The 13,587-nt window shown below is 42.6% G+C and overlaps 1 protein-coding gene across 1 annotated transcript in view; it reads left to right on the forward strand.

Moving 5' to 3' along the window:
* LOC133346585 (dual oxidase 1-like) overlaps positions 1 to 12,545 on the forward strand; it is a 38,408-nt gene extending 25,863 nt beyond the window's left edge. The window contains 14 exon segments of the mRNA XM_061558250.1: positions 724 to 796; positions 1,870 to 1,932; positions 2,545 to 2,714; positions 3,581 to 3,811; positions 5,784 to 5,883; positions 6,020 to 6,069; positions 6,405 to 6,532; positions 6,942 to 7,095; positions 8,851 to 9,083; positions 10,115 to 10,263; positions 10,265 to 10,277; positions 10,488 to 10,643; positions 11,236 to 11,364; positions 11,821 to 12,545. Coding sequence (XP_061414234.1) covers positions 724 to 796; positions 1,870 to 1,932; positions 2,545 to 2,714; positions 3,581 to 3,811; positions 5,784 to 5,883; positions 6,020 to 6,069; positions 6,405 to 6,532; positions 6,942 to 7,095; positions 8,851 to 9,083; positions 10,115 to 10,263; positions 10,265 to 10,277; positions 10,488 to 10,643; positions 11,236 to 11,364; positions 11,821 to 11,943 — 1,772 coding nt within the window. The 3' untranslated portion in view covers positions 11,944 to 12,545.
* Positions 12,546 to 13,587: the final 1,042 nt, after the last annotated feature.

Here is a 13,587-nt window from a genome sequence, read left to right on the forward strand (position 1 = left end):
TGTTCCAGTTTGAACAAAAATGTATGTGTGTGTGTGTGTGTGTGTTGAAGCGGTAGTGTAGCGGTTAGCGTGCTAAGCTATGAACCTGGCGACCCGGGTTCGATTCCCGCTCACGGCCAACAACAGTGACGATTATCTGAACCGGTCCAGGGCCTCCCCTAGGTCGATTCAGCCTCAAATTAGTACCTGGTGCGGTGTGTATACATCGCCGCTGGGGAGACAAAGGCGGTCGGGCGTGGTGCTGGCCACCCACCCCCTCGTGTACCGTTCCGGCCTTCACAGGTGCTCGCTAACGGCACTTGCCCCTACAGTCTGTTAAGGCTATACGGGGGATCTTTGTCTTTGTTGAACTTCATTCGCACCGCGCTATTGTGTATCATTGGAACGAATATAATAACCTACAATTGTGCTGCATATTGCTCGATGGAAATATGCAAATATAGAATTAAATAGTGAATTTGCTGCCATTCTTAAATAGAGCATATTAATTAAATATACAAGATATATAACAGGTAAACTGAGAATGCACTTTCAATACAAATTCATTAGGGTGTCATATATTTTTTGTACATGTTGCTAAGAAATGGCCTACATATATCTGTATACACGTATCTACATTACACAAATTTTCAACACGTTAACCTGGTGTTTAAACAACGTCACATATGCTTCATTTCGCATAGGCTATTGTGTTCACCCAGACTTTGCTTGCATTGTTTACAGGGATGCACGTGCCAAAGACAAAGAGAATCGAGCACACCATCTCCTTCATCCATCATCGCAAATCGCACGATGGGTAAATCGCGAGGTCGCTCGCGTTAATAAATAAATAATTAAATGCCGTCACGGCACTTGACTTCTCGAGAAATCGCGCTCGCTCCCGCAGAGCCGCTTGTGGGGGCATTTAGGCCTGCACATCCAGTGTGCCCCCCCACCCCCCCAACCCCCCCAACTTTACTTACCATGGATCCATTAACATCGTTTCTCAAACCGTTCGGTGCTTTGCATGGTTGTTACAGTGTCGGAGTTAAGGGGTGGGTGGAACGGAGGGCTTTTAAACGCGGTCAAAAAGGGAAACTGGAAAAGAAAATAGTTGAAAACCCAGAAGGGCGCACCGGTGCGGAAAAGTCTACTTGGATGAGTGTAGAATTCGGAAAAGTATACAAACTGGTAGCGTGTGACTGGCAGGCACTTGCCAAAAGCAACAGTGTGTATTCGCTTGAATTGCTCTTGGAACACACACATGATATGCCGGAGTGCTTTTGCAGAAACACAGGCGGCCAGACCCCACCGAACGTTTAATCTTTTTGCATACGGAGGAAACAACAGCAGACACCGAACAAAGTGACTTGTTGAACAACAAAATCCTTCCACTAAAAGGAGTCATTCACTCTAAAGTTATGCAAATAATTTACTTTTTTAAAGATGTTTTTTATATTATCTAAATATCAGGCCAGGTAGCACTGTCAAAAAAAGAGAAATCACTCAACTCACGATATAAAGAGTTGCTAACTCAATTTACAGTTGGTGGTCAACTGAGTTGCACATCTCTTCAGTGTCAATAAAATCAGTATCAAGTTGGTAAGACTGGCTTCTGCCATGCAAATATCTGAATTTCCACTGCTAGTTGAAGACTGATAGAGATTGCAAACACTGTCCAATTCTCATACAAGCAGCGGTACACTGTTACAAGTTTAAGTGTAGCTTGCCCTTTTCACTCGTGATAAAATAAATAAGTCTTGTTATGGTATTAGTTCAGTCATGTCATCCCCAAGTGCTGTATATGGAATACACATATATGAAATACATATATGCTTCATATGCAAAATGTGCTTCATTTGTGTGTGTGCGTGCGTGTTAACCCATCAGTTCTAATGCTGGGAGAGTCGCTGGTAAACAAGATGAGAAGCCCGCAGAGTCTTCGCACAGACAGTGAGTGAAACTGATGCCCTCATTCTTAACGATATCATACAATTAAGATATACTCTTCGATTTAAAGCTTTCGTGACTGCAGGGATTCATCTTCTTGGTTCTTTCGGTAAAGTCACGTAGAAGGGAAATAATAAAATAATAAAAATAAAACATAATAAAAAAGAAGATAAGATATATTTCGATTTAAAGCTTTCGTGACTGCAGGGATTAATCTTCTTGATTCTTTCGGTAAAGTCACGTAGAAGGGAAGTAATAAAATAATACAAATAAAACATAATAAAATAATATAATAAAATAATATAATATTTTATTATGTTTTATTTTAATTATTTTATTACTTCCCTTCTACGTGACTTTACCGAAAGAACCAAGAAGAAGATAAGATATACTCGTACATGTCTTTGGGTTGTGTTCGGCACGACGTCTAACGTTTTGCTCCACATTCTGGGAATTTCAGGAACTGAATGAAGTAGCTCCCTGCGTAGGGAGCGGTGCAACCCGAGCATGCATTTGAGAGAAAAATTAATAACCATTTGCCTCCGCAAGAAAGGCTTTGTCGGCCTTTGCGAATAAATAATTTTACTCCCCGTTTCCCTGTTACGGCACGAACAGCCCGCGAGGTCGCTTGTTTACAGAAGCCCGGCGTCAACACTACAATCGAAGCAAGCTGGGGCAGTCGATGCAGGCCGTCAAGCGCTACGTGGAAAACTACCGCCGCCACATCTTCTGCGTGGTCATCTTCTACGGAATCATGGCCGGCGTCATGGTCGAGCGCGCCTACTGTAAGTCACATTGGCATTCGAGATCAATTAAAAAAATTCAACAACTACCCCCCACCGCACCCCCCCCCCCCCCGATTTTTTCTTACAGGAGAATATCAAAAAATGTTGTTGGAGAAAGATAGATGGCCGGAGGCATATGGATGCTTTCCGCCGAGATGGAGCGATGAGGCCAGCTCGTGCGTGCAGGCGCTCGGTGAATTGTTACATCGCAGGGCTGTATGAGATGGTGGTGATGGCTTGGGAGGCCTTCAACTCGCAGTGGCTTGAACAGTCTTCATCCAGCAGTGGATTGAAGTGTTGGCCAATGATGGTGCATGACGATTTGAATATTTAAACACTTGCTGCCATGTAAGGTTTCCACCAAGTCCTCAGGGTGTATAACAGCAACGAGCATTGGCACATCGAGCATGGAAACATTTTGACCTTTGTTTTTTTACTGCTATCACGCGCTGATGCTTTGGGCAGAGTGCTTGTGTTGTCCGGCATGACGAATGAAGTTCGGTTCCACGTGCTGGCAGCTTCCTTTGAGCTACTGAATCCATAAGAAGCTCCCGGCATGCGGAGCGAGACGTAGGACATCGTGCCAAACAACAAAGTGGTACAACACGAACACACGTCGGAGAACTCAAACAAAACCTGTGCAACGGCGCTCGTCTCAGAGGCAGAAGGTTGCGACTTCAAAAACACCTCAAAGTGTTGGCTCCTTCATGGACCACTTGACTCAGGACCACCATTGGATATGAGCACTGTCCCCCATGCTCATTTGGGCAAGGGCCACTTTGGCTTTGATATTAGCTGCGAAACGTTCATTTCATTCGTTGATTTTTTTTTTGCTGTTACTGATTCCACCTGCCTTTCTACCGTAGATTACGCAGTTGGTGCAGAGCACTTTGGGATCCGGCAGGTGACGGAGGCGGGGATCATCCTGTCGCGCGGCACGGCGGCCGGGATTTCATTCTGCTACTCGTTCATCCTCCTCACCATGTGCCGGAACATCATCACGGCGCTGCGCGAGACGGCGCTCAACCACTACATCCCGTTCGACTCGGCCGTGGAATTTCACAAAATCATCGCAATGACCGCCGTCATTCTGTCCAGTGAGTTTAGGCAGTGTATTTTTATTTTTATTCTTCATCAAATCAATAAAGCACATGACACCAGAATGAACAAACCGATTTGAAATCAAAACCTTTCCAGACGTGGATGTGCTTGCTTTGTATACTGGGTGTGTGGTGGTGAATGGGGCATTCGAAGCATAAATAAGGGAGTGAAAGAGGGAAACAAATGTATTAGCAGCACTCCTGGACCTCCTAAGCACCCCCCCCCCAAGTAAAAAAAACCTACCAATGTATGACAAAGAGTTTTACAGATTTCAAATCGACACTTCCATGCATCCGCTTAAAGTAGACTTGCGGAGGAGGTGACGCTATGAAAGGTGAAATCAGTGGTGTTTCGAAGATTCAGTTGAACATATTTGAAATACTGCTAGCACGTCCTTGAATTCATACGGGATACACAGCCGGGATGGAGGGTGGTGGTGCGAGGTGTGGTGTCACTACCGTGCGCACTTGACCACCCACGTGCCAGCCAGCCAGCTAACCAGGTATAAAGATGTTTTTTAAATAATATGATTTTGTAAAAAAAAAAACGCCTATCGCAGTCAGGGTATGTGTGGTGTTTTTATTTGGCACTGACTTTTTTGGCTTCCTGTTTGTAGTTCTTGGTCATGTATCACATCAATGAACATCTGAATGTGGACCAGACCTTCCTGGGGGAATTCAGTCAAACATCGAGACGGTTACTTGGTGCACTGTCTACTGAGGCGACAAAGGAAGCTGAGCAATGCGCTGGCCACATCAGCACCATTAATTTAAATACGTGGAGACATCTGCTTGAAGCATGCAGCGCTATCCGCATACTGGCTAAAAAACTAAAAACATTGAATTTTTTTTGCGTCTAATATTACAACTTTTCCACAATGTATCGTGATGAATGCAGTGTTAAACATGACTTTTATGTTGGAGTCAGGATAAAGAACGTTGACAAGTGACCCACCAAGATGTATGGCCATCAGGGAAGAGAAGGCTAAAAGTGAAGGGTTCTCCAGAGCTCCCTCTAGTTGGTCATCCTTTCGCCGGGAGTGGCGTGAGCAAGTCGATGCACGGCTGCACCTTTACCCAAATTTTCACGTAGCAAATGCTCGGTGAAGAGGGAAAAAGAGCAAACGTCCAAGTGAACTGCAATTCTGTTCGTGAAATTATGTTGGATACATAGCAGAAAATCAAATGAAAAAAACAGACCTATCCATGATTGCACACTTCGACAAAGCATGAAAAACGACATTCACCTTTACAAACCTGTATATTTTCACTTTTATTTCATTCCACCACCACCACACAGATTCATATCAGTGTACAAATTAATGCATAAGTGCCAAACACAAGGAAACATGCCACTTCATTTGAATTATGTAGGATTGTATCAAGTCACAATATGCAAATATAGTCTGAATATTGAGCTTCATAGAGTCCGTGAATCCTTGTCTGTTTACTTCCAAGATTGACAATATGCTTTTTTCACACTGTGATTTGTCAGCATATTTGGATAATTTGAATGTTTACAAAAGTTTAGCTTTCCAATATTTTTCAACAATAATTGTCACATTGTACGCACAATAATCAATCAAAATAAATTACCCAAGCGAACGTTTGCTGCGGGAAATGTATCACACATTACGCTAGATTGATTTATGTTTGCGCAGTAATTTTAGATTCCTCCTTAAATGTGGTTGTTTTTTTTGCGCCGATTTCTAATTCGGTTGGTTGACCTCAGATTTGTTTTCATTATTCGCGTCATTGCTGTTGTACTTTACCCCCATTGACTTTTGTCGTTCTGGCGACCCAGGTTACTCGAACAAAATGAGACTACACCCTGGCCTCTTGCGTTTGGCCCGGGTTAAACAAAATACACTTTTTTATGTGTATATTAACGGTTCCATTGTGTGGTAATACTATTTGTGAAGTGTGCACAATTTGATCTGATGGCTTTTTTTGCGTGTCTCATCCTTAGTCCTGCACAGCATTGGCCATGTCGTGAACGTGTACCACTTTTCAGTGCTGCCACTCAGCGTGCTGTCCTGCCTCTTCCCAAACGTGTTCTTCAATGACGGGTGAGGCTCGCAATGACAATGTGGGTTTTCTCATTCATGAATTCATTTTTTTTTACTCTATTAACTTCATGCCCTTTTGATGCTATGCTTGCCACGTCAATGAATGCTGTGCAACTGCTTCTATCTTGAAACTTAGGTCCGAGATGCCTAAAAAGTTCTACTGGTGGTTTTTTCAAACAATACCAGGTACGTTTGCCAGGATGGTGACTCACTTATTTCCGTGTTACATTACACGGCTCGCAGACACACACCTTTTTATCTCAAAGGCTTCTTTATAGGGCCATTCGACAGTATGCAAAACAACTCACTTGCATATTGCTGAATGATATTGCTCAATGCTGGGATTAATTGGTGATTACATTTTCCAGTAACATTTTGAGCTGGCCTTTCCGTGTACCTTGTCCGTGGGTAAGTTAGTTCATAGGTGACACAATATGTTCGTATTAATGTAAATGAGGATTTTTTTCTTTCTTGTTTTTATCAGTGTGCTGATCACTGTCCCATCACTTATCCCCTGCCAGGTATGACAGGTGTGCTGATACTGGCGGTGCTTGCGGTGCTGTACATATTCGCCAGCCGCTTTGCCCGCAGTCACACCTTCAATGCCTTCTGGATCACCCACCAGCTGTACATCCTGCTCTATGTTTTGGTAGGAAGCTGTTCCGTTCAACTATTGACTCATTTGTTGCATGCAATAATGAATTTGAATTGGACCAGATGACGCCAAAACCCATGTAAGACTAGGCTCTAAGGAAAGCTGTCTCGGGTGTGGACCAATCAACTTCAAGGACAGTGCACATTATCAGAGTTATGTTCTTTTGTTTGTATTATGACTGCAGGTATTGCGGTCTATGCAAACATGACTCCTTGTAAAAAGGTGTCAGTTTTGTTGCCAGATAGAAGGGTAAAAAAAAATTATCATATTTTTACTGGCAAATGAGGTTCCCATAGTGTAGATGGTTTCATTATTTTATTTTGTCAACCTTGTTACATTGGTGTGCAATGCTGATACTCACACTTGTACATTTGATTTCTTCTCGTTTGCCCTTCCGACACAGACCATTCTGCACGGCAGCGTTGGCCTCATCCAGAAGCCTATGTTCTACGTATACTTTCTGCCACCAGCTCTTATTTTCCTGGGCGACCGTCTCTTGAGCCTGAGCCGACGCAAGGTGGAGATCACTGTGCTCAAGGCTGAGCTGCTTCCCTCAGGTGCTGCCTCTCATCCACGGGCCTCATGTCTCACTCAGTGGTCTCCAGAATGTTGACGTCGCATGCATCATGCAATCTGAGAGTACAAATTTTGTTTCCTTTCGATTTAAAGCTTTCGTGACTGCAGGGATTCATCTTCTTGGTTCTTTCGGTAAAGTCACGTAGAAGGGAAATAATAAAATAATACAAATAAAACGAATGTAAATTATTTTGTCCAGGCGCTCTTCCCCCTCCAACCCAGCATAAATATACGCTCCAAGCGTGGTGGTGTTTCATTCAGACGCTGTCTTCCCGACAGACCTGTTCTTCACCTGAGGACGGCTGCTTGCGTTGTGGCCGAAACGTCGTGAGAATTATTTTATTATGTTTCATTTTTATTATTTTATTATTTCCCTTCTACATGACTTTACCGAAAGAACCAAGAAGATTTTGTTTCCGTTGGTGATATTTAAGGACAAGGAAGTTACATTCAAGTACTGCCCTGAAGGCCATCCGGTAACCCGGAGCATAATTCATAACCGGTGGTTTTTTTTTGCATGCCACTGCAGCATAACGAGCACCAAATAAGAGAATCTGGGTGTGGCATGCAATTATTTGTAAGCACTGGTGAAGTTACGCAAATATCGATTCGACGCAATGAAACAGCGTCATGGAGTCAGTGTCTCGCTGCTCAAACGAGCAACGGGCTGGAGCTCGTCTCTTTTGGTGGACCTGAGTTCGTAGTGGATTGTCCACATTCTTACAGCGTGAATAAGTCCGTGCAAAGGATGAGCACTATTGACGTCTCACAAAGTGGTCATTAGTTTAAGAGCCACGTTGGGTTGTTAGGCTCAATCCCTGCCAGGATTTGAACTGGCAAGCTTCACATTGTGAGTAAAATACTCTCATTGTTTATCCTGGGTCATACCTGATGATGATGATAATAATAATAATAACCCTGCCCATGCAATAGCATGTGTAAAACATATAAACGTGTGTAATTTAGATCTCAACAAATATGCCAATTTTCATGTACAATTGTATTTTGAAATACTTGAGATATGTCCATGGCAGGGAACCCAACAGGAATGTGACCACAATTTCTTTCTGGAAATAGACCGATGTTTTACACAACACTTCCCCCATAAACAGGTATGTTTAGCTGTGTTAGTGTATGTGAACTTCGCTTCTTATATTTGTGAAATGGTGGTCACACACCAATGAGCACCAAAAACCCCACTTGAAATTACAATAGTGTTGTCACCCAGCCATATCCTGGGCTGTTACAAAGCTTCAAATAGCTTTGAAATCGAACCATCTGTCTGACAAGCACATTCTTGGTTAAATCGAAAAAATATGCTTCGTAGAGATACAACAGCAGCGCTTCATAAATCTGGCACCTAAATAATGACTGCAAGGAGCTGCAGCGTGGAGGTACGCAATTGTGCTGACGTGTTCGTGATCCTCTGTGTTTTCGGGTTCTACCACCTGCTGTCTGAGAAATTCACTCCACTTTGGGAGCTTCTTTGGAAAGACATCGGGACACCATACTGCAACGGGGGTACAACCGCCAAAAAAAACACATCAAAGAGCTATTCGTTTAACAAACAATTTTTTCCAGTAATAGAGGTTTTTTTTTCCCCCCCCCGACAAACCTTGTAGACCTGAAGTAACCTCTTGAAACGATCAGTATTTGCACCTGTGCGTGTCATTCTGAGCCTGCGACTGTCCTGGGCGTGTCACCGAGCGCTTACATGATCTGACCTCGATTTGCAGGAGTGACTCACCTGCAGTTTAAGCGCCCGCAGGGATTTGAGTACAAGTCTGGGCAGTGGGTGCGCGTGGCCTGCCTTACCCTGGGACGGAGCGAGTACCACCCTTTTACGCTCACGTCCGCACCCCATGAGGGCACCCTGAGCATCCACGTGCGTGCTGCGGGCCCATGGACCACCCGCCTTCGTGAAGTCTACTCTTCAAAGAGCATCAGCAGTGATGGATGCTTCTCCAAGGTTTGATGAAATACATGTATAACTTGAATGTCACTTCAAATGCTAACTTGTAAAGCCACGTGTTTAATAATTTCACAATTAGCACTACATTCATGTGGAATGATCGAGTGCAAGGACAAATGTGTCTCAGCTCAAGTAAGTCTGGGGCAGTAAAAAAAATCTCAACTGATGAAACTGACCGAAAAGTGGAAATTCCACATTCCATCTGATAAGAACGTTTAAGAGAAACGCTGCTTATTTATCAGCGTTTCTGGAATTAACATACAACTTCCTGATTCGTGAGTTGAATTATCTGCCGCAAAGCTGCCTGTCTGACTTGCGATTCGACAGGATGAAGGTAAATGTAGCAGCGCTAAAATGTCCTGCTCACACCACTCCTGGTGAAAGTTCCTCCATACGAAGAAGCATTAGAGAGCCTCACTAGCAGAGGGTATTTTAACCTACTCTTTCACACTAGCCAGACTTCTTTGAAGAAAATAGGATGTACAAGGCAAAGATTCCGCGTATAGCCTGTAAGAGACTGTTGGGGCAAGTGCTGTTAGCGAGCACCTATTAAAGCCGGCACAGCACACGAGGGTGTGGGTGGCCAACACCTACGCCCGGCCGCCTTTGTTTGATTGCACCAGGTACTCATTTGAGGCTGAGTCGGCATAGCGGAGGCTCCGGACCGATTCAGATAATCGTCACTGGTGTTGGCCAGTAAGCGAGAATCGCACCCGAGTCGCCAGGTTCATAGCGCAGCGCTGCTAACCTGCTACACTACCGCTCCCCACACGAGCCAGACTTCTTGGAAGAGAAATTGGATGTACCCACACTTTACAATCCACCACATGCAACCTGCTGATCCACTTCTCGAGGAAGTACCCTTTTAATATTACTGGATGGTCAGAGGCAGGGATAGGATTTAAGAGATCTGCTCCATTGTTTCAACTTTCATACCAGTGATCTCTGGATTGCTCCATCATTACATCACGAGTGCATCTGGGACTGAACGGCGGACTGATAATTTTTGTCTTTGTGTACGTGTACAGATATACCTGGACGGTCCATTTGGAGAGGGCCACCAGCACTGGAATGACTTTGAGGTGTCTGTGCTGGTGGGAGGAGGCATTGGCGTCACTCCATTTGCTTCCATCCTCAAGGATGTCGTCTACAAGTCTTCCATTAACTGCCAGGCTCATTGCCTGCAGAAAGGTGAGTGACGAGCACTTTCAAGTCGAAGCAAAATCTTTAGTAATAAAAAATATATATGCGAGACCACGGAACTCTCGTGTCCGTGAGCAATTTGGATTTATGCTTCGGTTTGTTGACTCATTAATGTCAGAATCGTAGTAAATGGAAATGTGATGGTGAATTAAAAATTAGGGATTGTTGTTTTTGGTATCGCGTGTGATGGGCGAACAGCTGTACTTCATTTGGGTGACACGGACCCAGAGGCAGTTCGAGTGGTTGACGGACATCATCCAGGAGGTGGAAGAAAACGACAAGAACGACTTGGTGTCCATCCATATCTACATCACGCAGTTCGCGGAGAAATTCGACTTGCGCACAACTATGCTGGTGAACAATAGCACTCCATCACCTCGTAGGCTTCCGCTGTTGTGCGATAAAGCTCTCCCAGTGTGTTTTTTCGGGGTAGTACAGCGTGTTATCTGGAATGACGTGCACAATTTTCGCTCTATGTCCTGGGGGCATCTCCAGGAACTGGAATTCGGTGCAGGAACTGAAATTCAGTTGTACATCATGCTGAATAGCACACGGTACAAACCAAAAAGACGTTGTAGAATCACACCAAATATGTCATTCACCGGCAAACAGAAATGGACACTTAATTGTATTAGACTATGACATGTAAAGGTTCATCCCAAAAAATTGCTTGCTCAAGAGAACCCATTCGAGATGGTATTTGGCCTACTTTCCCTCGCTGGCGACTTGATGTACCCATTTCTACAGCTGGATGAGTACATGTATGTGTTGAACTTCTTTCGCACCGTACGTCGCCGACCGTGCTAATCGGAAGTGTGGATGTGAAACGAGGAAGATTCAAGAAACTTGCCCATTGCAAATCCAATACCCTAAACAATCCACTCACGGAAGCATCCCGAGCATCAATGAATAACTTTACCAACGTCGTTCTTTCTTTTTCCTGCAGTACATCTGCGAGCGTCACTTCCAGAAGGTGTCCAACCGCAGTCTGTTCACGGGACTTCGCTCCATCACGCACTTTGGCCGCCCGCAGTTTGTGCCCTTCCTCAACTCCCTGCAGAAACTGCACCCAGAGGTGTGTTTTGTTATTCGGATAAATATGCTTGTACAATGTCATCGGTGCACAGTGATTTTGAGTTATTGTCTTCAGAGAAGGCTTAATCGAATGTTGTTTGGAGTTGCAGTGGTTGTGATCACTTGAGGTTTATCATCCAATGCTCGTTTTGGTGCAAGTGCTTCTGTTTACTCTTATTGGGTGTATGCAAAATGTATTTTTTCTTCTTTAGAAATGTGTTTATGGAGCTTAATTGTTTTATTAGCTGAACAGAAGCACTTTCATCTGCGTTTGAGTATACACACGAGTTTGCCGAAGTGAATGTTTATGCATTGTAACGAGTGTGACACGTACTGGACATCTGCGAGAAAGAGCTTCTTAGCTCATCGGATTTGTCCAGGTTAAGTCAAGATACTGATCCTGACGTTTTGATTTGCTGTTATTGTTTTTGTTGTTTTTCGTTGTTTGGTTTTCAAGGTTGGAACGGTCGGCATTTTTAGCTGCGGACCCCCGGGCCTCACGAAGACCGTTGAGAAGTCTTGCCGCCAGTTAAACCGCTGCGATCAAACCCGCTTTGTCCACCATTACGAGAACTTCTGAATTCACAAATGTTGCACTCATCGCATATGCCTGATATATATTTTACTCATCAATAACAAAATGATTAACTCGCTGGTCATGAAAACCGTTTTAGAATTTTACTATATCACAAGTGGTACACTTTAAACGGTCAGCTATGTTGTGATATTTTTTATTTTGTTGCGTTAATTTGCAGTCAGAAAATAAGCAGAATAATATTTCCTGAAGCAAGGCTTTTCAATATTCAATATTTACATGGAATTTAGGCTCTCTTTGTCCACCATGACAAGAACTTCTTATTCCAGTTTCCATTCTAACAATAATATAAGAGAAATATGTTTTGAAATAACTATCACTTAAAAGAAGTGGAAATGTCCATCGGTCTTCATGATTTTCAAGGTAATTATCAATCGAATATTATAATTATGGAAGTTTGATTCTCAAAGGGACTTCCTTTTTTGGTGGAATTTTGTGTGGTGACAGAGTACCGCTTAAACAATTTAAAAAAATCAATAATTTTGATTTAAAGCTTTCGTGACTGCAGGGATTAATATTCTTGGTTCTTTCGGTAAAGTCACGTAGAAGGGAAATAATAAAAAATATATATATATATTAAACAATACAATTCTCACGATGTTTCGACTGCACCACAAGCAATCACCATCAGGTGTGAAATCCACAGCAAGAAAATTTGAAAATTTGAAAAAAAAATTTATAATTTTCTTGCTGTGGATTTCACACCTAATGATGAATGCTTGTGTTGCAGTTGAAACGTCGTGAGAATTTTATTGTTTAATATTTTTATTATTTTATTATTTCCCTTCTACGTGACTTTACCGAAAGAACCAAGAATAAAAATCACTAATGTTAAAGACTACCTAACTTGCTTAAGGATGTTTAACTTGTTAATTTGTTTAGCTTAGTGCATCACTGAAAGGTGTGTTTGATTTAATTTTACGAGATTTGTGCATAACATAACTACAAAAATCATGCAATAAATGGATACTCCAACATAATATTGCTTTTATAGGTCATTTTACTACCAAAGTGTAAATGTGATTTGCTGTTTTCCTTAATACCAAATAATACGTTCCTATATTGCACTTTTTAGACAAAGTTACAACAGTTTTTTCGTATATATTTTAAGGTTCTTACAAAATGTTCGTTTCATTTTTTTGCTATTTTATATATGGACGTATTGGCTGTACACCGGTGCAGCATAACACAGTCTAAAATCTACATTTTAACTCACATTCGTCTTCCAACTGCTTCTTTATCACGAGAACTGATTTTGATGCACCGCCACCCCACAAGATCTTCAGACCGGAGTTGCAGATCCAGCAAAAATACAGAATTATTGCAAAAATGTGCCTTTTTTAATAGCCTACACTACCGGTGCACCGCCCCAAAACGTTCGTATTGGCATTAAGGTTTGTTTTCTTATAGCTCAATCATCTTACAATGAATCTGTTTGAAGCTGTTCGCATTTTAATGCCATACCATTGGTGTACATTTCTTGTTGAATGGGTTCAATAAATGATCTATCGTAGTGAATATATATCTGTTTTGATTTAGTTGAATACAGCACACTTTTAACATGGTATTTCAATTAGAACAGTGGTGTGCATTTTTCGATTTAAAACTTTCGTGACTGCAGGGATTCAT

The sequence above is a fragment of the Lethenteron reissneri genome, chromosome 24 (assembly GCF_015708825.2).
Source record: "Lethenteron reissneri isolate LAM-NWPU_2019-01 chromosome 24, ASM1570882v1, whole genome shotgun sequence".
NCBI lineage: Eukaryota > Metazoa > Chordata > Hyperoartia > Petromyzontiformes > Petromyzontidae > Lethenteron > Lethenteron reissneri.